A 26,496-nucleotide genomic window follows, 5' to 3' on the forward strand; every position below is an offset into this window, starting at 1 on the left:
AGAAGAAATACAGGCTTGGGTGAAGTGATTTAAACTTTCTTCCCTTCATGAAGGGCTTTCTGCTGAAATTGCTTTTCTGCAAATTCACTGAAGCCACTTGCTGGCCCTTTTATTAGACAGAAAAGATTTAGATATTTCAACTTTCATTGACAAAACCACTTCAGGAAATGAAACCCATATTTGATTTGTTTGAAGAGAATGAATCATAGATTTTTTTTTTTAACTGAACAAGACCTTTCAAAATCATCCAGCTCAATGCCTTCAGTTTATAGATTGGGAAATTGAGTTAACAGATTTGCTCAAGGCCATAGGGTGACTCACAGCAGAAGCCAAAGCAGAACCTAGGCCTCAAGACTTTCAATCTGGTGTTCTTTTCCTGACACCTGGGTTGATGTTATCTAGTTTCAGCCCATGAATGAGATTCCCTGATGAGAAATGGCCGCATTCGACATTGCTCAGTGACTTCCAAGAGTCTTCCAGTTCTGACCATCTGTGAATGAACAGCAGCACCCATAAGGACAAGTCAGGCACGAAAGCCTTACAGAGCACTTGCACTTTCATGGCTATGGCTTTGGGGGTTGTTCCTAAAATGTGGAAGAATGGCCAGATTGAATCCCCCGAATCTGAGTGCTGAGAAGGAAATACGTAGTTATGGATTTACATCCTCCATAATCCATGGCACAGGCGTTTTTAAAAATGGATAATAACGAACCTAGCGGATGTGTGGTTAAAGAACACTGTTGTTTCCAAGAGGTGAGGGATATGAAGTCCTGCAAGGGGAGAGGAACAGTGGGTGGACTATGAGGAGCCGTGTCTGATGTGCTCACTGGATCCCCGAAGTCCAAAGCCTCTCAGACACTGACCCGGAGCTGCAGCTGTGGCCACTTTCCAAAGCCACTACAAGCTGTGAAAGGACCGGTTGGAAGGGGGAACCAATTGCACAAATTGTGGACTAACCCTTTTCCTTTCTTCTCTGGATGGTGAACCTGAAATTATACTACTTCCCAGAAGATGGACCCTGCAGAACTGAACTGATGACCTACTTTTCAATTTTATCAAGCAGCAGATACATCAATTAATGTTGCTATGCTCCAGGGTTTGGTAGTACTGGCTGAAATTAGATTTATAGATTACCTGCCTCCATGCCGCGTGAGGAGTCAGAAATGCTTCATTTCCCCTCTCCTCCTGGCACTGCCTGCTCTGGCCTCTCCTTTCTGGTCATCCTTTCTCTCCTTTTCCCTGGGCTTCTCTCTCACCCCAGCTTTTCCCCCCCTGGCTGGCCCTCATCATTATGAAAACACAAGAACAAGAGATCATGTACACTCAGATGACTGCATCTTTCCTACTGAACACTTTTGTATTGGAAATGGTTTTTCATTCATCTAGTATTTATCAAGTGCTTAGTGAGGTAGGTACTGGGGTACAATCCATACACTCCAGGGGCAGTACCAGGTACCAGGCACAGCACGTGGGCACCATAATCTGCATCAGCCATCTCCTCAGCCCCCACCAAAAGAAATCCACTATTGCCAAATGACTCAGATGAGGCCAAAAGTGTGTGTTTGCCCTGCAAAGGTAGCCTCAGTATGTGCAAACACAGATTAAAGCGAAGTCCCCGAGCTCCCCTCCCATACTGCAGTCCCCAGGCTCTGTGTCTGAGTTCTGGAGCCATCACGCAGCTGCTGAAAGGTCACGAAACAGGCTATGCTGACTGCTCCTCTGAACACACCGTCCCACTGTTCCACTGTACTTGCCAGCTCCTGCCCTGCCTGCCAAATTCCTCATCCCCCAGTGTGGGGTACATTCTCCCTCCTCTTTGAAGGCTTATCTGGCTTCCCTAGGAAAATTTTAGTTCTTCTTGCTTATGATACCTCTTTACTCCACACATGGAAAGAAAAAGCATAATCTAGGCTGATGATTGCTGGAAGCTTTGGGCACTAAGGTCCTGGGGGCAGGAACCCCTGTGGCAGGTTGTAGTCTATAAGAGGGACAGAGCAGCACCGTATGTGTCAGAAGACATGTGTTTCTGTCTCTCATCAACATGTGGGGCCTGTTTCCTCCCCTAGAATCTGAGTGGCCCATCACTATAGTTGAAGGCTGCCATGTGACTTGAGGCTAGGTTACAAAACTGATCTAGCCTTTGCCTTCCCCTCTTGGGATGTTGGTTCTTGGCACCCAGGTTGCTGTCTGGAAGTCCAAGCAGGCTGCATGGAGAACTGCCAGCTGACATCCAGCATCAACCACCAGACAGATGAGTGAGTGAGCCGTCAGACAATTCTAGGCCTGACATCACAGAGGGCAGAGATGCCCCCCTGAACCCTTCCCAGATTGCAGTTCATGAGCAAAGTAAATTGTTGTGCTAAGCCACTCAAGTTGGGGCAGTTTGTTACAAAGCATTAGAGCAATATCTCTTTCATCACTATAGGCCCACTCCCAGCACAGGGTGTGACCAGAGGAGTCACCCCATGAATGTTTGAAGCCCAACTGTATGAATGGAGCTTTAATCTGCAGCCGTAGCTATTGTGTGGTAGCCTTGGTGACATGCATAGCCTGTAACTTGGTATTACCCTGAAGTCCATGCTCAGAGGCCTTAGCCCATTTTCTGATGCTACCCCCTGCACCCTCTGCTCTCAGGGTCCCAGCAGCCCCCAGCTGAGCCTGTGGTCTGAGGTAGGCCTTGCTCCCTGCCCTGTGCTCAGCCGGCTTCCACTTCTCCAACATAAATGGTGGCCGTTCTTGCTCACTCCCTCTCTGACTAGCTCTGTGACACACAGAAAGTGGTTCCAGTGTGGCTCCCTTTGGGCTGCCTGACAGCAGCCTCTTACAGACTTCCAAGCCCTACCTCTGCTGCAGCTTGGTTTGGAGTCATAATCCTTCATTAACCCCAGAGTGACTCCAGATGCTTGTGACACAGTCTTCCCCTTGCCTGCCTAGAAGCCCTTCTTCAGAGGGCAGGCAGCCCAGGCATCAGAAAAGGGAACCCTGTTTTACCTCTGCCGTGCAAATGAAGAGAGCTGGCTGGGAGGGCAGCTGTGTTGGGGAAAAGGCAGGGATGGCCACTGGCATCTGAGTGACTCACACCGGGCAGTATAGCAGCTGCAAGTCTCCTCAGTCTCCATGATTCATGCACATGTCCATGGCCATTCTTCACCTGCCTCTATTCACTCTCAATCATCCCACAAGCCCTTACCAGAGGCCCCACTATATGCTATTCTCCAACTGAAGGGTCCACAGGCTCTGCTTTGTTCTGTCACTTTAGCAACAAATCTGTCAACTTCACAGACGTCTCCCATGCCTACCTGCATTTCACCAGGTGATTCCTCAATGGCAGGTTACTTCAAGCACACCCTTCTCCCCAGCCATCCTCCTCCACTGTCCACCAGAGCCAACAACATCCATGCACCTGAGCTGCTCTTACCCTGAGGAAAGAATCCAAAGCTCCATTCTCCATGAACTCTGTGATGATCATGACGGGCCGACTCTTGGTGACCACACCCTCAAGGCGAATGATGTTGGGATGGTCGAACTGGCCCATGATGCTGGCCTCACTCAGGAAGTCCCGACGCTGCTTCTCTGAGTACCCGGCCTTCAATGTCTTGATGGCCACATAGATTTCTCTCTTGCCTGGAAGTTTCAAACGCCCCTTGTACACCTCTCCAAACTCTCCTGCAACAAGAAAGCAATTATTACCTGCCTGCTTCTCAAGTCTGCAGAACCCCAAGAGGAGGCAGCTTATCAAGAACAATGGTGCTCAAAGTGGAATTGTGTGATGAGAGAGGCAGATATGGAAATAGTATTCTCTCACTGTAACTGTGATGTCTTGTCTCTCTTCAGATCATGGCAAACACACACAGAATACTAAAACACCTTCCTTACCTAGGTTTTTAGAAACAGTTTGGGCAGCTAAAGTGGAATTTGAGAATATATGTAGGTTTGTTTTCCCCCAAGTTTGGTTTTTTCATTTGTGACCCAGCTGAATAATTGAAATGAAATGGTCCTTTTCACTTTGGCAGAATCATAAGTCATTTTTAGCAGAGCCTGGTACATGAACATCCCAGGGCCAGGGATACATTCAGGTGCTTTAGTCCTCTGAATGAGATGGATGGCGTTTATGTGCCTATAAGCCCCACAAATGTTTGTGTCTGTTGGGCCCCCTAGAAAGCACACACTGAGAAGTTAGGAAAGGAAGTTAGAAGACACTGTGCAGGATTCAGGGGGAGGAAGCAGGGTTGGCCAGGGGCCCAGATCATGATGCAGACCTGACATTATAAAAAGAAAGCAGGAGGCAGGAATGGACAGGAGAGCCCCAGACTGCAGTGCAGAGCTGGCTGATGCAGGCAGACAGTCCCAGCCAACCAACACTCCAGAGGAAGGAACGCCCATTCCAGAAAGGGCCAGGCCCTCACACCACACCATGTTCAGCCACTGGCTGGGGTTTCTGGGAAGACCTGGGCCTCTATGGGAATGGGAGGCAGATCCTGAAGGCTGGTAGCTACCTGCACGCCTGGCAGCTGAACAGCAAGTGGCTTTTCCAAGCAAACACAGGCTGCCCATCTCCAAGGATGTCACGGCATTTAAACAATCGTGCAGTAAAATTGCCAAGAGTAATAACAATTTCAGTGACACTGTTTCATAGCTGCTTAAAAAATTCTGTTGAATCCCATTAAATGTGCTTTCAGAAATTCCTTGATGACTGAACTTGGTTTTGTAACTTCCAGTTCTTTCATGAAAAGCGGGTTAGTGTCTACTTATAAGTGTGTTACTGAAATGGGTCTAAGGCCTGACAGGAACCTCGTGGCCTTCTGCGGGGAAAACGTTTTCACTTTCAGCTCCTGGAAGAAAATAATGGAGCAAACTGAACAATTAGACATTACTGACCACATTAGAACAGCAAGTTAACATTCCTTCTGTGATTTAGTTGGGGATTCTTCTGATTTCTCCTGCAAAAATGATTGGAAAGGAGTAGCATGAAAAGGCTTTTCATGCAAAACTGCTTCAGAGTCAATGGAACTTGTTAGAATCTAGGGCTGGAACAGAGGTTGGCTTGAGCACTATTGGGAAGATTTCACCATGGACCTCACAATACTAAGATGTATATCATGTGTAACATCGGTTTTGACATTTAATCACGTGCTGCTTTGGTGAACTGCTTGAGGTCAGGCTGAGTCTCGTTCACATTCTAGCTTGTACACCCTACTGTAATGCCTGGGATGTGGTAGGCATGTGAAGAAAAGTCGGGGTAGCATATCTATCATCATTTGTTTGACTTGTGCTTTGCCCATTCTTGTGTTATTGCCTGCTGGAGATTCTATCCCTGCCCTATGCAAAGGATATAGAAGCACCGGTATTTAAAATTTATAAAAGGCTGTTTACTGCAGCATCTTCTTCCACAGACTAACACCATATGACCGCAGCCGGGGGAATGGTTGCAAAGGGCACATCCATCCTGCGGAATGCAACAAGCTATTGAAAACTCATAGACAAGTGATATATGTTGACTTCAAAAGATGTCTGCATTATATTGTTTGAAAAAAGAAGAAAAGAAAAGCAAGTTACTGAATGAGATATGTAGTATATACCCATATGGGGTGTGTGTATGGGTATGCAAAAGAAAAATGATGGAAAAAATCCATATCAAGTTTATTTTTAACTTTAAGTTATTTTAAAAATGGCTGCTCTGGAAGGGCATAGGAGGGAAGAGCAAAGATTAGTAAATTTACTTACTTTTATGTTGTTTGAATTGTTACAATGAAAGTGTTACTTTTCTAGTTCAAATTAGTAAAATTTAAAAATATGTACTGAATAACAGGGATTTGTCATATATGTGCGTATGTATATATGAGTTTGTATAGTATGTGTGCATATGTATGTGTGTTTATATACATATACATGCATATGTATGTAGTATATGTGCATATGTATATTATTGTATGTGCGTATGTGCATGCACATGTATATATACATATAAATATATAGAAGTCATCTCTGACATTTTGACCTAGTAAAAAGTATTAAAAAACCATATGCTGAATGGATATGAATTGCATATTTGAAAAGCACTCTAATTAAAGGATGTTGCTTAGTATTTCTTCCTTGTTTCCATAATAATGAGTTCTATTTTCTTTCAGTAAAAGACACAGTTGAGAGTGAGGAGAAAGGTGTGCTAATATATCCTCCAAGAGGAGGTAGGACACCAATGTGCATTGTCCACCTACTGTGTGCTTGGCACCATGCTAGGCTCTTTGTATGTCTTCTCTCAGTTAATCCTTGGAGCACCCTCACAAGTTGGGCATTATTATGCTCATTTTACTAATTGGGAAACTGAGGCACAGAGAAAACATGCCACAGACCCCACAGCTGTGAGTTAGAGCCAGGCTTGTCCATGCCATCCCTTCCCTGCCACACTGCCTCTCAGTAGCTGTGCTCAGTTAGCAGTGTGGCAGAGAACAGACCTTATGGATATGAAGTCACAAGCCAGGGACCACCCCAGATGCAGGTCCTAACTGTCCATGTGCATTTACTGTCATAGCTTCTCAGTATCTTGGCAATGGCAATAGCAGTGGGGCTAGCTCAGTCATATTTATCAAAAGTTCCTGCCTGGGAGTTGGGTGGGATCAGAATGTTTAGGAATCAATTTATTAGTTTCTACACATCAGTGTGTGGAGTTTGGAAAAATGCTCCAGGAGAATCTGATGTTCCCCACAACACACATATGAGCACCCTAGTTGAGGACTTCCCCTCTACCCCCATGGATCCCCAAACTGGTGGCCCCCTGCAATCACTGGGGGAGCTTTACAAAGTGCAGAGGCCTGGGTCCGCCTCTGGGAATCCTGATTGGCTGGCCTGGGTGCAGCCTGGGCATGGACACATTTGAGTGTTGCTGTAGGACTGCTACGTAATTTGTGGGGCTTGGTACAAAATGAAAACACAGGACTCCTTGTTAATAACTATTAAGAAATTTCACAATTGTATTGGTAGAGCATTAAACTAAGCGTGGACTCTTCTAAACATGGGACCTGGGGTGACTGTACTAGTGATAGGCCCATGAAACCAGGCCTGGCTGCCCAGGAGGTTCTGATCTGCAGCCAGGTTGAGAACCACATGTCTGAAACATCCAGCCATATTTCCAGTGGATTAGGGAACTGCCAAAGGTGCTGGAGTACCTGGAATACATCTACATGTTGGAATTCTTTAGAAAGCAGCGCTTGCATACAGGCTCACTCATCCCACTCTGGGCCTGTTGCAGAGTGCGGGCCTCACTGAGGTGAGTGGAAAGAAAGAAGAAGCCAAGGAAGGAAGTTACTAATGAAGGTGTGCCTTTGAAAAGGTGATCTACAGACAATGCTGTGGCTCACCTTGCTCTCCCAGTTGACAAAATGGTTTCACTGTCTGATCTTTGTGGCTGATTGGGCTTCAAGGGTGGTGCTTCTGATACTTTCGCTTTAAATTATGTCCTCTGTAGGGGTTTCATCTTATAGTCTTGTGGAGAAAGTGAAGGTCCCTATGGCCAGGATTCTCACCTGGCCCTGGTCGGCTAGCTCACTACACATGTGTGGGCAATACATTATTATTGACTCTATACAAAGAGCTCCTCCTAGTGCTCTGGGTGACACGGCTGCAGGACTGTAAGGCTGCAGGAGAGCATAGTGGAGGTCGGAGTGGTGGCAGCACCGAGAACAGAAACTGAGACAGCTGCAGGGGTAGAGAGGCCCAGAGGCAGAGACAGGCTTGCTGTATGCAGACTCACACTGAGTGCACAGGATTCTAGTAATTGACCTGACACCGGGGGAATAAAGTTGGGTATAACCCTTTCACCCCAAGAACGTTCCATTGTCATTCCTTGGTCTCAATGAGTCCATAGTAAACTTGCCGAGGACTGAAACCCACTGACAAGACAAGTGTCTAAAGATTATAAAATAAAAATGTTCTCTCCTGATATTTAGGGCAGTAGAACCACTCTGTATGAAACTATAATGGTGGATACACATCATGATATATTTGCTGAAACCCACAGAATGGAACAGCATAGAGAGCCCTAACGTAAGCTCTGGATCTGGGTGATTATGGTGTATCAGGGTAGATTCATCGACTGTAACCAGTGTAGCCATGCTGTGGTGGGGGCTATTGGTAACACGGGAGGCTATCCACATGTGGAGTGGGGGATATATGGGAAATCTTTGCATCTTCCACTCAGTTTGGCTGTGAACTTAAAATTACTCTAAAAAAAATGAATTTTTTTTTTCAAAAAAGATGGTATCCTTGGGAAGGGAGAGATGGGCTTTGTAATCAGTTACTACAGTGGCAGCAGGATTACCACTCTCAGAAATCTGCTCTGTAATCATTGGAAAGCAGTGGCTTGAAGAACAGTGATTCTGTAAAAATAGCTCCTCTCCTATTTGGCAAAGAAATGACTTCATATTCTCCAAGCGCAGGGTTTTCAGAGCACCAACTGCAAAGGAAGTCACTTAATCCATAGTGCTCACTCAAGGCAGTGCTCCACACTGTGATTAAGGGGCCCGCCAGTGTAGTTGGGCGGGAAACTCAGGCAGGGAGTGGAGGAAGACGTTCCTGTCTACAGCAGCCCACCGCCTGACTTTGGGCCTTCACTTCTCCAGGCTCAGCTTCCTTAGCTCTATAGAATAAAAAGAAATGATCGACTCTTGGGCCCTAATAGGTGTTGAGTCTATGAGAAAATGCTTTAAAACTGCAGTGTTGGAGACACGTGTGGTGGTGCTTTGAAAAAGACAAGCCAGGGTCCTGGGGTGTACTGGAAGAGAGAAGGGAGAGAGGAGGTAGAATTCTGCACCCTAGTGGGACTTGAAGGAGGCTAACCCAACACACAGTAGGGCCATTGCCAGGGATAGTGGGGAGGTCGTGCTGCCAGGGATCTGGGCATGGGGGTGTCCCCAGGTAAGCTTAGGGTACAAAAGCCTGGAGCTCTAGCCCTCTAGCACCTCCACAGCCTCACAGGCAGTGGGAGTCAGTGGGTATTGCTGTTATTAGTAACAAACAGAAAGTTAAGGCTTTGTGTTGTTTACAATCTGTTGCTTACAGTCTAAGACACTCTGTCACCTGTATCTTTGGCTTCAGGTTCAAATACCACTCTCAAGAAACTATTTTTGCTTTTTTCATAAGGCCAGAACTCATGATATTTGATGCTTTGATTTGCCATGGTCTCAACTCTAAAGAGCTTCCTTTTACATTGGCTCCAAACCATGGCCATTCATTTTCCATTTTTAATAAAAATTCATAATCCCTAAAAATAATGTCAACAACTCAAGCATTTACCTTAGATTTAAAATAGAGGCTTATAGGAAATGGCTGAGCAATGGGTACAGTTGATTCTTTCTACTCAGATCCTTTACTGACAGTAATTGCAGCCAGCCTAATGTTGGTCTGGCTGGACTTTGATTGGCACTTATCTTTGCAGCTGATCTTGGAGCCTCTCCTACAGCCAAACCTCCCCTTGGTTAGGACCAAACTCTAGCTTTAGGCCAGTTTGAGGACCAAACTGTGGCTCTCAGCAGTGGAACTCAAAGTGTGGTTCCAGCCCACAGTGTCGGCATCACCTGGGAACTGTTTAGAAAATGCAGATTCTTGCGCTCCACCTCAACCCACTTGGAGCACAAGCTCAGCAGGTAAGGCCCAGGAACGTAGGTTCTAACATGCTTGCAGGTGACTCTGATGTGTGGCTCAACTTTGAGAGCCACAGCCCCTCAAGGCCATCACTAAGGGTAAGAGAGCCAGTTTCTGTGATTGTCCTTCCTGACAGCTGTTGACAATATTCCCTGCAAGTTTCAGCTTCTTGCCAGTTCCTTTTTTGCATCTTCCCTGACAAAATGAGGAAGAGAGAAAAAGTGGTTCAGCAGCATTAAATGCCTCAACTATTATATATAAAATCAGAAGGAAAGAATTTTCAATTTTTGAAAATGAAACAGCCGACCTGCCAGCAGGTATTTCAGGCAGTAGCTGTTGGCTGTGTGCAGTGTGAATCTATACTCCACTGCACTCCTTTTTTTTTTAAGCAGCATTTTGAAGTCACAAACTGCCTTCGGGTGGAAAAGAAGGAAAGCAGAGCTTCTAGTTACTAATTCAAGCTTCCACAAGAAAAGGAACTTTTAAAGAATATATTTAAACTAGGTTTTAAAGTATGATTTCTAGCAAGTTTTATCATACTAGCGTGTGCAAGACATGTAGGTTATGGCTAGCCAGGGATAGTAAAACTGCAGCAGGCATTCCACTACTTCCTAGCCCTGTGCCCAGGACAGACATTACTAATTGATCACGATCCTGTTCCTCCTTCTCAGCAGAGTTCTCCAGGTGCTCACTAGCAGACTACCAGAGTTGGCAGATGAGATGAAAGCTGCTTAACAGCCATGGCATCCATGATGTTTAATGCCTGGATGGTGATAGCAGACTGGTTTTCTTCTCTTGTAGCTGTCTGTGGTCATTAGCCAACCACATACCCATGTATCACTTGTTATTTTCATAATATAAGCAAGGATGTATAATTAAAAATATTAAGCATCTTGGTGCTCATTGTTGGCCTTACAGCAGTTAACCCATCATACTAGAAGAGGAAGATTGGAGGATGACACCAGGGTATTCCAGGAAGAACATGTCCTCTCCAAGGAATGTGAGACATCTTTGCAGCACCACCATATGCATACAATAAATTCTAGGACAGTGTCCTCTCATTCCCAGCAACGAGGCTTGCATCTTCCAGCTGCTAGATCATTTCCCATCAGAAACAAGGTACCTGTACGCTTAGCTGCTTCTGTCTAGAACAGTAACCAAAGTGACAGGTGGTGCAGGGCTTACACTCACCAGACCCCAGCAACCATGTTTGGGTTTCAATTCTTGCTCTATCACTAACTCAACTGGCAGCACAACCTTTGGCAAGCTATACTCAGAATATTGATTTCTCCCCAGTTTAAACACACGCATACACACACTCTAACTCACAGGGCTATATGGAGGATTGAGTGAGGCAATGTTTATAAAGTATATACAGGGTAAGTATTCAATACATGCCAGCTATTTTATTTATAATGGCTGAAGACAACTATTTGATTTCCTCTTCTGGAAACCCTTCCTGCTGTGACTTATTTCGTATGAGGCTACCCTCACACTTCTCACCCTCACTTTGAATGAGCCCAGGAGAGTCAGGCTGACAGGGCCTTTCTACCAAATCACTCCCAAGAAACCCATCCACTTCTTCAAAGAGAGAATGGGTGGATCTTGCCTGCTCCATTCCCATCTGCCACCTCACAGATCCCCTCTCCACAATCTCTTCATCCAGCCCTCTCACCACAAGCCTCTTTCTTCCTCACAATAAGCCATCTGTGGAAATGCTGAACTGACAGTTGCTGGAGTCAGAGGAGAGTGTATTTATTCATTAAAACACAATTTCCATGTAGTCCCCTGTAAGACACCTTCTGGTGACAGCCCTACATTTTCATGTACTTGACAGGCATGCTCAGGGCTGCTGCATACAGTTACACAGGTTACACACTGCACAACCCACGAATGCTGTTCAGGCTATAATGCTACAAGGCTCCATTGTAAATGGCAGCCCTGATTTATGCTCTGAGTAAATGTGCTGATCAAGCTGATCTGAATTAATCAATGTATTGGAGTTGACCTGGGAGGCAACTCCTATTAGATTCATGGTTACAAAGAACTGGTATCCTCTAAAGACACCATATGGCCTGCTGCCTTCTCTAAAGAGACTCCAATAATACCCATTACCTGCAGGGAGAAGAGGAGGGGTCAGCCTTCCTTTATTCCACTGGGTCACTTTAAGAGCACTAAGTGGCTCATAATCTCATTCCACCTCTCTCTAGACTCTCTCATTCTCCCAAACTCTACCCTTTTCTCCAAATTTCTATCCCTGTTATGTTTTACCCCCAAGGATCTACTTTCATTCAACCATATGGAACAAATATTAAACTGAGCACCTGGGTGCTACATACCAGCCTAGGCATGGACCTAACAAAACCACTCTGTTCTCTCGCTCCCATGGAACTTGGAGCCTGGTAATGAAAGGTGGGTGTTAAACAAATAATTACACACTGTTTAATGGGTCAATGACAGCTCAGTCTTCTTGAATGGAGGTGCACCTCACTTGCAGGTATCTTGTATGTATACCTTTGTTCAACTTCCTCAACAACTGGAAAAGGAGCTTCAGCAGTTAAAGCAATTCTTCGGCCTCACACTTTCTAGATTTCCCTTTTCTGGCCTTCACTCATGCACATCACCCCTCACTGCACCCTGGGTCCCGGCAGCCTTCTTCTCCCTTCAAGGGCTTCAAGCTGATTTCCCATTGACTCCAGTCGCCAAGCTCCCAGTCACTCCATTTAGCACGTTTGCATACAATCCAGTTTAGATCAGCTGAGTCATTTGAGTGTGTCCTTCCTTATCACCCTAGATCAGCCACCTCAAATCCTCTCCACATCGCCAAGCAAAGCCTCCTAACTGGTCTCCATGCCCTAGCATCACCCCTTCCAGTCCAAACCAAACACAGCATCTATCAGATTTCTCTCCCCAGAGCCTCATTCCAGTCATCCACCTAGCTCAGAAGCCCCCAGGAGTTCATCATTTTTTATAGTATAAAATCCATAGCACAGGCCTCAGACTGATTCTCCAGTGATCAGGAAGGTTAGCTCTCAACCCACCTACCTTCTTATGGAGTGGCTTCGTGTGCATGTTAGACAATAACACCTGCAGGGCAAGAAGATCCAATCCAGGATCTTCTTGAACTCTACCCATAATCTTTGCAAAAAATGTAACCCTTTCTTCTGGTTCTGTACTCAGCAGGCATAGGCCAGATCTTCTGCAACCTCTTTGAAATAACCTTCAATAGTCTGAAAGGCTGGGGTGTGCTAGTAAGTGTTTAATTACCAGCACTCCAGAAAGCAAAGAAACAAAGAGACAAATACCCCCTAATTTCCAGCATTTGTCAATTCCTATGGCGTAAATACTCCTACCATGGCTGATGTCAGGCTATCAGCATAGAGTCGCTGAACATGGGGCTGGAAAGAAATGGACACCACTGGCCCTTGTGAGTGGGGGCCAGCTGGCTCCAGCATACTGCTACTAGAAGGTTGTGCTCATTTCCTTCTTCTGTCACTGTCTTATTCACTAATGCGTTTCACAAAAACTAGCACTTTTTTTTTTCTACTAGTTTTCCTCCTTGAAAGATCAGGCAAAAGATTATCACTTTTGTGAAGCCTTCCTGATCTCCCCATCCCTTCCCAGAACAGGAGCTGAATACTGCTCTGTGTTGGTCCAAAACTTTGTATATGCCTGTTTTGTGGATGGTGTGAAATAGTGAACACATGGCTTCTTTCCCTCTAAGACTGCTAGAGCTCTGAGGCGGAGAGCCGTTGGTTCACATCTGGAACTCCGCATCCAGCATGCAAGAAGTATTCAGTGAGAGCTTGTTAGTGGAAAAAAGGAAGGAAAAACAGGCAAAGGAAGGACAAATTGCTTCTGACTCTGCCTTGTGTGTGTTGTTACTGTTTGCACCCAGGTTTTTGCTCCCTGCTCCAAATCTGTCAGGCAGCTTAGAGAAATATTGCCAATTACACTGTATAAATTTTACCTTACACAAATCTTTTTTTAAAACACAACCTCCCCACCAGCTCTTCTAGCACAAAATGAAATCAGTCTCAGTGAGGCAGGGTGTGGGAGACACAAGAGTGAAGACAGGAGAAAAAGAACTGGAGAATGGAGAGAGATTGATTCCAGCCAGGAATGTCTTCTCTTACAACCGCATCAAGTTACACCTAGTGAATTAATATCCACAAGGATTAGCTCTGGAATTTCTGAATCATGAGGAGACCTGCTAGAGGGAGGTCAGCAGCAATGGGCAGAGGCCTTGATCCCATGTTGCAAACTGCTTAGTGTATTAATCCCTCCCCAGTCCCACGTGAGCACTGAGAAGAGTGACCTTCTCTGAGCAGAATGGACACACATGGCAGCATCAGCATAGGCTATACAAAAATGGAAAGTGAAGGATGGAGCAGGGCCAGCGACTGTCCCTTTATAGGCATCCAGCAGTTGGTGTGCTCGCCCCAAAGTGTAACTCCCTGGCAGGGTCATAAAGTGAGAAGGCTCTTTATGTCTCCCCTGACAAAGGCAGGCGGGGGCTGACGGGTGCTCCCTGTGATGAAATGCAGTCCAGAGCACATTGCTCTAAGCACATGACATAAATAACAACATTAAAATCACTAGCACCATTACCACATGACATAACAACAATTAATAACGTGGGGCAGGGCTCAGGACTGAGAGCCCGCCTCCCCAACACTTTCAAGTATACTGGAGAAATCTGAGCCCCTAAGAGTAATCCAGTTTATCTGGTTGGTGTCTAGCCTTCCAAGGCATGATCCTTAAATATGTCAGCATCTAAGGAGGAAAAAGAAAATTATCTGCACAGAAGTGAAGGTCGTGGTTCAGTAACATACTTAATGAAAGTCAATGGGAAATAGGTATAGACTCATGTGGATCAGATTATGGCCAGCTGGCTGGAACTCCTAAAGGGGTGGTGGGAGGAGAGTGGCGTGTCCCGGCAGGGAGAGTCCCAGCACCCAAGGCAGTCGTGCCATAAGGTTGGGGCTCTTTAAGAGGGAAAACAGCATGAATATGATGGCCTAATGGGGCGAGCTTTCAAATGTGACTTCCAATTTCACAGATGGCTTTCTGACCCTCAGTGCATTAAGAGAGTCAGTGAATGGAAGGATAGTGACTCTCCCCCTAAAGATAATATATGAAGTGGCTGTCTATAAGACTTTGACTAAACATATTTTATTATCTGAAAATATTACTGGAAGAGGCAACTCTGTGTCTCTCCAAATGTTGACCTGAATAAAGCACTCCCAGACACAGACGCTAGAAAGACTACAGCACATGAGCAAACAGAGCTTGAACAATAGTCATAAGAATTGAAGAAAAAAGACATAGAATGTTGTAGAAGAAAATCAAAGTAAGAGAACACAAAACAAATGCATCTTCTAAGAAGATTCAAAAAGCAGCAGATGAGACAGCAAAGATATTATTTATAAGGTGATGATAATTGGGGATATTTTACACAATTACATGAGTAGGGCTGGGTTAATTGGCAAACTGACTCAACTACTGATCCACGGAAGAACGATGAAAATTCTAGATCAGTCTTCAAGTAGAATGTCCTGAGAGCACCTCAGGCAGTTAGTGCTCTGCTGGGCTGGGTCTCTATGCCAGTGAAGTAAGATGGACAAGAGCATCTGTTTCTTGGTTGTGAAATTTGCCTTGTGTTACCATCCATATCATAAAACTTTTGTAAGATATACTGTCATGAGTGGGATTTCTTCTGGAAAGAGTGGTCTCTCCAATTCATTTTGTCTATCTCCAAATGTATGTATATAGGAAAAGGGCAACCGAAAGTATGGGAGGAAATCTTGGCCCAAAGACACGGAGATAACATTATCGTGAGTGGGAAGGTAGGTCCAGCTTCTAAAAATTTATATTTCTTTCAAAGTCTTCTCAGTTGAGTACGCTACATCTATCTCCTTATCTGCGTTTTGTGGTCCATTTCCAGAGCTATTTCTGAATCTTTCAAAACTACAGCTGACTTCTGCATGACACCAAACAGGCCTGGCTGCCATGATTAAAGCCCCTCAAAGATCCCTAGACACAGATTGTAGATGGTTCGGATTCATCTTTTGCGGGGCAAGGTGTTAGGAGCCCCCTTCTCCCCATGGGATGCCTTTTTGTGCTGAAAGAGAACACCTGGAGCGGTGGGAAGAAGACGTTTGGACACCAAGAGAACAGAAATCAGGGGAAGGGAGAGCCATACCTGCTCCGATGACCTCTTCAATTTTCACAAAAGATACATCAATCTCCTTGGCAAACTCGCGGACAGCTTCGTTGGGGTCCTCGTAAGTGAAGGGATCGATGTAGATCTTCATCCCTGGGGAGCCTTATTGGAGGAGATAAGCAGGGTTAACATCCCGAAGAGGGCACGTGGTCACTAGGTGTCGGCTGCTCTCCCCAGCAGTAGGCGCGCGGCGCGGGCGGGGTGGGGGGATGCGGGGGTGTCTCTCCTCCCCACCAGGCTGCCTCTCGGCCTTGCCAGGCTTCCCATGTCCCTTCCCTCTGGGCCACACTAGCCTGGTTCTCTGTCCTCTACTTCTCCTCCATATTTTCTTCTCTTTTTGAGCTCTTGATGAAATGTGGAGCAGATTACTTATAAGTGACAGATCGGGACCAGTTCCCACACCAGACGCTCACAGAAGGCAAAGAAGCTGATTGATGCCAACCAAATGCATTAGCAGAAAAGTGGTGGTAAAATGGTAGGGTAGATATCAATATTTATCAACTTGACAACTTCCCTGAGTAGAGGCCACGGTTAAGGTTATAACAGACGGCTGTGTCCAAGGCTGGAAGAGAGATGGGGGTGGATTAAAAGAAGAAATTGCTGTTAAAAAAACCTCAAGATGTAAGTGCCGAGACAGAATACTAGAAGAGAAAATGTGAAGAGAAAAGCTTAAAAAATACTGATAGAGAAAAGAGCAAAGTCTACATAGAAAAAAATGAGGTGGAATGAAAGAAAAATAACACTTGAACCCCCATGCCTTCAGACACACTGAAGTATGAAAAACGAATAAAATGGTGAATAAGGAATACATAAGGAATATAGACTCTGTCACTGATGTTTACAGCGGCAAGATAAATAGGTGTGCATGGGGACAAAACAGAGAATTGTCATTGCAGAAAAAGTACATTCGGGAAGTGAAGGAGAGGGGACAAGAAAGGAAATGGAGCCCAAGAAACAAATGGATTCATTCCCAGTGTAATTTTTCAACATGTTTGATGTGTCATTAGGCAAAGTATAGAAGTTGTTTTCATGGTGGTGGTGCGGTAGGCCAGGGAGGGCTTCCAAAGCTAAACAACATGGTCTCACGTGGCATCCTTGTGAAAAGAAGCCTCTCCTGCCGGCTGCTTCTGTCTGCTTCATGGAAGAGTGAGGTCCGCAGGGCAGACGGCTCTAGGAAAGCCCAAGGGTTGGGCCCCAAAGCTGAAGCTGGACCTCAGGTGCCCTGAGCTCCACCTCTCAGGGCTGCGCCCCCCCCGACTGCGGTTTCTTGTCTAGGGACCCCCCTGCCCTTCATGCATGATCTGGTTTTTTAACATTTTTCTTCCCCCAAATGGTGGCTCTACAGCTTCCCCAAACTGGTCACTAATTCAGGCAAGGATTGGAAGGGCTAGAGTACAATCCAAAGGGAAGGACGACACAGCAAAGAATTGAAGGAGGCTAATTTTAAAAGCTAAAGAGCCAGGTGCCATGCCCAGCATTTCTTTTTCCCTGAAAAGACAGGTTATTCCCAGTCATTAAGTGAGATCTCTCCAGCATGCTAGATGGCTCGCTTTAGGATGGTCAATACTATCCTAGAATGTTCCAGGGAACTTGGGGATGATGATGGTGACTTTCGAATCTCCTGACTGAAACTGGGACAAAGTAAATAGAGAAATCCTTTATATAGAACATTCTAGTTCCTGGGGAATGTAGAGAGAGAGAAAGGGGGGTGCTCTACTTTACTAACAGTGAACTAAGGAGAAAATAGAGATGGGGTCCATCTTTTTCTCATCTGGTGTGGAGAACAAGGGAGGAGAAAGAAGGGCTGCAGCCAGACTGAAAGTGTCTGATGATGTCAGGTCCGCCTCTCCAGGCAGTCATAGTTGGGGCTCGCCAAGCAGCAGTCCTGGGGTGAGGTTTCAAAAGCAAGTGGCTCATCTGGGAAGTGATCCCAAGAAGTCCCTGAAGGTGAGTGAGGAAGGCAGCCTACCTAAGGTGTGCTCTCCACTACTTAGCCCTGGGGGTAATTAGAGGAGGCACGCACCCCCAGCGAAGCTCCCGGACCGAGCAGGTAACCACATGCTCACATGCTTCAGAGCGGGCCCGCCCCAGGGTGGAGGGAGTTGTGGCACTCCTCCCCATTGCATCAGGCACTGGTTGGGGGCTGCGTTACCTGCTGCGCAGGTGGGAGGGGAGGCGCCAGAGCCAGAGCGGTGCTTAGGGGAGAAGGGCAGACGCTGCCAGAGGCAGGTGGCCCTGGGTGCTGGAGGGATGAGGTCTGTCCAGGAGGCCAGTGGAAGGCAAACAACAGTAGGTGGGCATCATCAATGTGCTCTGTGCGGGGAAGGGAGGGGTTGAAAGCTCAGCTGGGGCCCGTAGGGGAGATCAGAACCCCAAAGCCTCTTACTGGCCCGGCATACTGCAGTGAGCCCTCATACATCTCTTATCATTATTTTCTCCTCTGCCAGTGGAGGAGAAAATACCTCCCTCCCGGGGTGGGGGTGTGATATTTATTGCAAGTGACTTACCTAGCACAGTGCAGGATGTATGGGGAGCTCATGAATTGATACACTCACGATGATTTTCAAGAAATTGTTCTAGGAAGTGTTTGGGAAGGTAGGAAGAAGAAATGGGGTGGGGTGAGCATTGGGGCATGTCAGCCACTTAGGGTTACATTAGTTACTTTAAACATAACTACCTTGTTATTTGAGATCAAGTGCTTTTGAACAATGTATGTTAAGCTGTCCTACAGGAACCCTCCCAGGGAAACTAATTAAACAATCTAGAATGTGCCATAATGAATGGCTTGCATGTAAAGACATATATAAGGATGAATGAGAAAGGATTCTGAGTTAATGAGCTGTACAGATATTGGCCCCCATCAGTTCGGGGAAGGAGCTATTCCCAGAAGGGAATGGCTCATATCTTGATAGTGTCAGAATCCTTTCAGGCCAGAAATGGGCAACTAAGTGCACCTGAATGGGAAAAAGTTGATGTGTTCATGATGGGAATAGTCTATTCAAAAAGAGAGGTTTGCTACCTCCCTCGTTTATGGAATTAAGGAGTGCGTGCGTGTGTGTGTGTCTGTGTGCATGCACACGATGTCCCCGCTGCTCTTCTGGGGCAAGGGTTCTGATCAGCACTGAAGCCTTTCCAAAGAAGCTAAAGAGGCTGCAGAAGCCTTGGGGTGGTGATGAAGTCAGTTTAGAAAGCCCTGCCTCTACACCTCTATGCAACAGTAGGGTCAGTACTTGTTTTCCCTGAAATTGAGGATGCCACTGTTAAACTGAGGAAGGGAAACTGGAATCAAAAGTGTAACAAAAGTTTGAACCCCAACTCGGTGCTTTTCCTCTAACTAGGTCTGTTAGGGCTGACCTAGGAAATAGTCCTGCCTAAGTCCTGAGGCTGGGGGCTGGATCCTTGGGTCCTAAACCACAGAGTGATTTGGCTGAGCAGGTGCACGTAATGGCTCCCTCTGCATCTACCTTGTCTCAGAGGAACACATTTCTCCAGACCTCTCTCCTGCATTACTGCTAGCTTTTCTCAAGTCCCAGAAGATGATGAGGAAAAAAATGCCTTTAGCTAGGCAGAACAGGTCATTTGTCTTTTGGTTCATTTTGTGTTTCTGCATAAATCCTGCATCAGCCTGTTCCGGCTCCCACTTGCCAGTGAGCAGTTTTTAATTATCAGGAAAATGGTATTTAGTGCAATGAATCACCAGACAGTGAACAAGGAATTCAAGTCAGCTGCAGAGTCAGGCATAGACAAACATTTGGAGACAGGGCTCAGGAAATGTTCTCAGATTGTGAGTGTTGGGGAAATATCATTAGTGGCAGTAATAATAATATCAGATGTAATATAGCTCTATAATGTAAGATATTTTATAATGCTTTGTACAGTGCCTTACAGTATTATTGCCATATTATATATGTATAATCTTTTACAGTTTCTGATTATTTTTATTATTTTTAACATAGGTTACATACCTTTGGCACAAAAGTGGTATGCATGGATCTAAACTTCTGATTGTTAGTTCCTTGAGAGAGGAAAAATATTTTCAATTTTATGATCTTCTAGTTTGCTAATTTCTATTAAAGATTTAATTTGCAGAGGTATTTGTTCTTCGACTTCAAAATCCATTTACACTATGGCTGGAGTCGCAGCCTGGACTGCCTACAGGACCACAGTCCCGGGAGATCTGCCAAATCTCAAACATGAGCCAAGGCTTTAAGTATGTTAAGTTTGGGGAGAATGGCTTAGCCATTACCCAGAGCTTCCTCGAAGCAGAAGAAATTCCTGGCCATTGTTAGAGGCCCCACATCAGCAGATCAGGGTGTTCTCGAGAGTGAAGAGGCTGAGACAAATTCTGGGGATGCTGGCAGGTGTGTGGGTGCATTTAAAGGGTTGGCTAGACCTACTGAGAAGTGCTGGGGTCTCAGGACAGAGCAGACGTGGGCTGGACAAGGGCCAGTTCTAAACAGTAGGTGACACTTGGGAATTAAAAGCTGAAGTAGAAGACTGAATGCTCCCCATCAGCCCTCTTGTGCATTCAGAAAGTACAGAACTAGTACCAGGACCATCTTGAGGGATATGATTGCCTAGGAGGCTTCAGCGGTGGCAGGAAGAGCCCAGTGCCTTCCTGCTGGCATGAGATCTCTGGAATTCCATTGATGCTTCCGGAGAAGCTGCAACAAGTTGCTTTCAGTTACTGACACCTTGTGTGCCAGCAGGTATGACAGTGCCATGAGAAAGGGGGACGTTTGCTCCTTTGTACCCCATTCTGGATCCCAGGCAGACTGTCATTTTCATGACTCACCTAAATTTGGTCTGAATAGCTAAGCATAAGAGGGAAGCACAAAAAGTGCAGTCCCTGGAAGGGGCTTTGTCCAATCTTCTGCCACAGTACATGGATCATCCCTCATTTTTCTCAACACTGACTAGACACTCAAACAACACCATGCTAGGAAGCCACAGGAAAAGCAAAGCTCTTGAAGTTCTTCAGGCGATGAAGACATGAAATAACTGGGGAATAGTGCTGGAGAGTCTAGGATGAGGAGCCTACACATGGAAACAAGCTGTAAATGCTGCAGAAATTCTCCAGAGAAGCAGTATGGATGCCAGTCTTATCCTGGAGGGACAAGCCACATGGTCATGCGTTGCAGGGGAAGAAGCTTGGAGTGTCAGAAGGCATAGCTCAGAGAGAGGCCCGCCACTGCATGCTCGAGAAGAGTGAGACCAGCTTAAAAGTGGAGGGAAGAGGGTCTGTGAAGGAATAGCACTGCTGTCCTAGAATGGGAGGGCCTTGACTACCAAATGAAGGCACTCAGATGGATGCCATCACACACACAGAGCTGACAACTGTTCCCTCAGCAGGCAAGGATGCACACAGAGCAAGGCATTGGGGAGTTCATTTCGCTGGCAGGCTGCCACGTTCACATGCATCGTTGTGGGGAAGGGGCCGGCGGCTGAGCAAACAGCTGTGAGGTTGTTGCAGTAATTAAGGTGTAGGATAACAGAATTTTCAACCAGAGTGCAATGGGAGTAGCAGAAGAGGCAAGAGAGATTTCAAAGGAAGTACTGATAGCATTTGGTGAGCAATTAAAGATGGGGAGTTAGGGGATGAGAAGAATCCAAACCAATGCCAAGATTTCTGGAATGAGGTGGAACCCTCAGCAGGCAATGGACCCTGAGAGAGACCCTGCTGTCAGGGAGGTCTGCATGCACAGATAAAAATTTGCAAGTGCCTAGAATTCAGTCGGGAATCAGAATGGAAACAGAGCTGGAAGACCAGGTCCAGAGTTGTGGATTTAGGAGGCACATGGGTGGCAGTTGAAGCTGGTGACGTAACTGGGCTGGAGATAGCGCAGATTCTTGGTGTAAACCTATCCAGAAAGCTTGATGGGCACTAGAAACAGTTTGCTCCACCTGCTTTTGAGATCCAAGACCAGGATAATGGGTGTTTGTCTTTTTCCCTGAAAGAGTGGAGGTCATGGGCACCCAGCCAGGGCTTGAGGAAGAATCTAAAGTGGGCAAGGAGCCTGAATGGGAAAGCATGGATCTGAGAAGGATATTCCTTCCACCTTCTGTTTGGGAGTTTCACCATGTTTCAAGATTTGTTCTTAAGGTATTGCCTCATATGTGTCTCCAGGAGAAGGAAAGTGGGCTCCAGACTACTTGGTATTAAGGAAGATACATCAAGAAACAGTTGAATATATCCACCTGTTTTGTGGGTATCACAACCAGGAGAGGCAGGTCCTTCCAAGCAAGAACCACTTGTTCTGGGCTTCTGAAGTCCTACCAGAAAACCAATGACAATAGCCAAGGAACTTGGGACTAAAAGATTTAGTGTGTTTTATAGAGGGTCTGGCTTACAGCCAGCAGCAGACACACGGTGAATCTAGCTCATTAAATTTATTTGACATTTAATAAGCAACCACTGAAAACTCTGCTACCTTTTGCAGCTGGGCCTTTTCTCCTCTCCCCAGAGGCCCTCATTGACATATAATCAGTTACTAATGCTCCTGTTACCTCCAGAAGAGGCAGCCAAATTTCCAAGATCTGTTACCCTCCATCAGGGGGTACACCTGACATTCACCCTGGTGCCTAAGGTGATTTCCAGGAGGCTGGATGCTGTGTCCTCTATGTTTTGAAACACATCTACCACCCAGAGTCAAGAAAGCTAAGTGTGGAATCTTGGGGCTCTGTGTTTCTGGGTATAATCCAGTCCAGTCACCCACCTAAAGTAGGGATCCACTCTACAATATCCTTTACTGATAGCTACCTGGTCTTTGCTTAAATGCTTCCAGGAACAGAGAGCTTGCCCCCCCCACCAAGCAGCCTGAGTCTGTGCTGGACAGCTCCAGTCTGGGGAGGGCTGTTCTCACACTGACTCGATGCCTACTTTGATCTTTCACTTGATGGCCCCATTTCACATCATAAAGCACAGAGGCAGCATTTCCTCTCCTACAGCAAGATGATGTTATGCTTGATCCCTGCCTGTGTTTCTCCAGCACCGAGTTGGCATTTCCAAGTCTCTGAGGTAATGGATCAGTTCTTGGCACCCCCCATGGGCAGGTTGCTTTGCTGACAAGTTCCTTATTGAAATAGTCTAGACGTGTTCTTTCCAGCATGGAGGACAGCACGTCTGTGTATCACCTCCTCTGATCCAAACTTTAATTGCAATGAGAGTAAGACAGACTTGAGTTGAAAACCTTGTTTTGCAAATCACCAATTCAAGGGCTAATTCAAGTCCTCTCTGAGGCTATTTCTTCACATGAAAAATCTACCTCATGAGACAATTACAAGGATTGAATTAGTTAATACAGGTAAAATGCTTAATACGATAAATGCTCAAAATTGGAGGCTACTAGTAGTATTTTTTTGTATCAGTAACAGCTTTTTAATCAGCTATGTATCACTCATATTGAGCATGTGGTCAGTGAAATACCTACATGTCTTTTCCACATGAAGAGCAAGTCAGGTCTCTTCCTTTTGTACTGCTTTAGTTTTGCTTTAACCTGAACATTACAGTCTAGATTGATCTCATTACCATCTTGTCTTGCAGATTTAAAATTAGCATTCAAAGCTGTTAGACAGTTCCAAATTTTGGTTCTGTCTTATATGGTGTTAGTTATGCTCTCCAACTTTACCTACAAACTTGATAAGCATCTGCAGGCTTGCACCTGACTCATGAATTTAAAACACAATCAAACAAAGAAGAGATTGAATTAGACCAGGACTAGAACAAAACTAGTGACTTCCTTTCTGGCTGACAGAGTCACTAACCCACTTGCTCTTGGTCTGAAGAGAAGTGCTGTGCCCACGTTACAATGTTTTCCCTTAGGGGATGATCAGATATTTTTGCCCAAATAAAAACTCACTACATCTGCAGTTCCTCTTGAATTTACTAAATGTATAACCCTAGTAAACAAGATGAGGCCCCCCCAATTTTTTCTTAATAACCCTGTATGTTTCCCAGTGATCCTGAATTTGGTTTTGAATGCCTAGAACCCAACCGCTTCAGTCCCTTCAAGCGACTGCCAGGGACCAAGCTCCCACTCCTCTAGTTCGTAATCTCAGTGTGCTGTCCTCATGTCCCATCTGAAAACTAGAGCTTTTGCTGGTCTACAGTCTTGGGACAAATACCCTATTTGTTTCTGTTTTTCTCAAAGCTTAATAATAGCAGCTCTGTGGTTCTATCTGCAGTGGCCTGCAAGATGGAGATGGTTCTTTTAGGCTCTGAAAGCCCTTGATCCCTTACCAGGCCCTTACCTGTTTTTCTCCCCACACTTACACACTTCTTTCAATCTTAGAAATCAGTAAAGTGTCAACCACTATCATGTCTTTGGTTACCTAAGCCTTGTAAGGACCTGGAAGCATTTCCCAAATGTAGAATTGACTGGAACTTTTCTAAGGTAGATCACCAAGCCCACCCTGGCCTGGATCATCATTTAGCCAACCAGCAAGCACGTTCTGAGAACCGGCCCACAGGAGCCATGGGAGCACACCACCAGTTGGCCTCTTCCTGGACACGGGGTCCCACATTCCCACCCACCCGCCCTTGAACATGAACCACAGTCTTCCCAGTCCTTCATCCAAGCATCCAGCACCACAGCCAGCACAGTTCCTCTTCCCATCCTGCCTTCCCTTTTGTTCCCTTCACCCAAATCCAAATCCCCCTTTACATGTCTGTTCCCTGTGCCCTGTGCAGAGGAGGGGCATACACCAGTGCCCTGGAAAGCACATTGTATTTTCAGCATGAACAAATCTGCCATGTCTGGATGGGCTGGAGAAGGCATTCCATTCACAAACATTTCTGTTATTTCTCCTTCAGCCATTTCATCAGCTTGAAAGGAGGGTCTGGGAGAGTAGAGGCTGCCAGCCTCCCTCTGATGCTCCGCACCCTGCCTGCAGGCAGAGAGGCAGGGGCTCTCCTGGGCACTCATGAATCAGGCTGGGCAGCTGCTTCAGGCTCTCTGTCACCCCCTGGGCAGGAAGCCCTCGGAGTGCCAGGCTGCTGTCCACACTCCACAGTGAGGATGTGTGTGTGGATGGCCCGGGTACAGTTATGTGCCCACATTCAGATCAGACACAATGGACCCTTCTGTCTCCTACATGGGACTTAGAGAGGGGGGAAACAACCCATCAACCAGGACACCTGGAATTAGTCCTCTCCCCCCATTCTCACCTGTTCCTGATCACCAGGCACCTTGAGCTTCAGCAATATGGGAAGACCTGCCTGTGTTTCTCTAGCACCAAGTTGGCATTTATAAGTCTGCAGCCAGACTTACAAGGTGTGCAGTCCACTTCTACCACCTATGGGCCATGTGACCTGGGTAGATGACTTGGCTTTTCTAGATTAATGCCTACCTCCTAGAGGGGTAGTCAGGGTTAGATGAGTTGAAGTTGAACTACCAGAATAAAGTTCCCAATGCATGGCACAGAATAAGCTTTCCATAACTAATCATTCCTATCCTTTCCCTGCCTGGGCTCGGTGCATCCTCCATCAGGGCCTTGAGTTGCCTCCTCTGTTGTGCATGGGCTGAGCCTTCCCCAGCTGTACAGTGAGTGATTCTCCACTGTGATTCCCCAACTGTACTATCTTTAGTCAGAGGACGGCTGCCCATGGGAGAAAACACACTAATGCAATTCAATACATGTCACCATGAGTTTAGACAATCTGGGAACAAAGAGGAGCCAGGTATCAGGACTGGATAAAAAGAGAACAGTTATGGATACAGGGAAAGGACATTTACAAAAGGTGAACTGAATTAAAAAGAAGACAGACTTCTACGGCAGCCAAGGGAGCGAACTCTGGTCCGGGCAGAGCTCGGTGTCCACCCTGAGTGCCGGGAGTGGCGACTTCACAGCTTGTGAACACTGTGTCCTTGCCCATCCTCACGGGCTGCAGTAAGGCCACATACTGCAGACTGGGCATTGGTTTTTCTGTGGATTCTGGGAACCAGGGAGACCTCCTTTTGTTGGCCTTAACAGTGACAGTCCCCCAGAAAGGGAATGTGAGTGCTTTGGAAGCACATTTCTGTGCATGGGGGCACCACATAGTGGCCCAGCATAGCCCACCCCTCCAGAGCAGGACAATGGCCAGATCTCAGGCTGAAGTGGCCAAAGGGCTTGAAGGTGGACCCAGACTTGATGCTTGGGGACCTTGTGAACTCTGGCCAAGGAGTGGTGATAGGGGTTATTTTTGATGCCTTAAAAAGGGGACCTCCCTCCTAGGGCTCCATGGGCATCTCCAGTCTCTAAAACGATATTCCTTCCTTCGGACCTAATTTTGCATCTTCTGCCTTCAGGCTGACATGGCCATTCCTAAATGTTTCACCTAAAGAGTTCACAAGATGCTAAATCTGAAATGGACTTTTCAGTGGTCCTCAGCATGGCAGGGAGTCAGCCCAGAGCAGGGAGCAGGAGCAACGTCAGGCTCCTGAGGCAGACGCCGGGGAGCAGGGAGATGAGAAAGGCCCCCAGGTAACTCTGGAGGGGGCACCCTCAAAAGGGCACCTCTACTTAGAATCACAGATAAGTCAAAGGTTTGGTTTTCTAGCTGGGGAAGCTAAGCCCCTGCTTGGACAGGTACATGCACAGGTTAATATAGGTAAAAGCATCTGTAGATTTTGTAGTGAGACACGGAGCCAGGA

The 26,496-nt window shown here is 46.2% G+C and overlaps 1 protein-coding gene across 1 annotated transcript in view; it reads right to left on the reverse strand.

Moving 5' to 3' along the window:
• EPHB1 (EPH receptor B1) overlaps nt 1-26,496 on the reverse strand; it is a 447,427-nt gene that overhangs the window by 62,020 nt on the left and 358,911 nt on the right. Inside the window, exons 10-11 of the mRNA XM_036877356.2 lie at nt 15,842-15,964; nt 3,419-3,666 (exon numbers count right to left, since the gene is read on the reverse strand). Coding sequence (XP_036733251.2) covers nt 3,419-3,666; nt 15,842-15,964 — 371 coding nt within the window. The remainder of the gene's footprint in view (nt 1-3,418; nt 3,667-15,841; nt 15,965-26,496) is intronic.

This window comes from Manis pentadactyla, chromosome 1, assembly GCF_030020395.1.
Source record: "Manis pentadactyla isolate mManPen7 chromosome 1, mManPen7.hap1, whole genome shotgun sequence".
In the NCBI taxonomy this organism is placed as follows: domain Eukaryota; kingdom Metazoa; phylum Chordata; class Mammalia; order Pholidota; family Manidae; genus Manis; species Manis pentadactyla.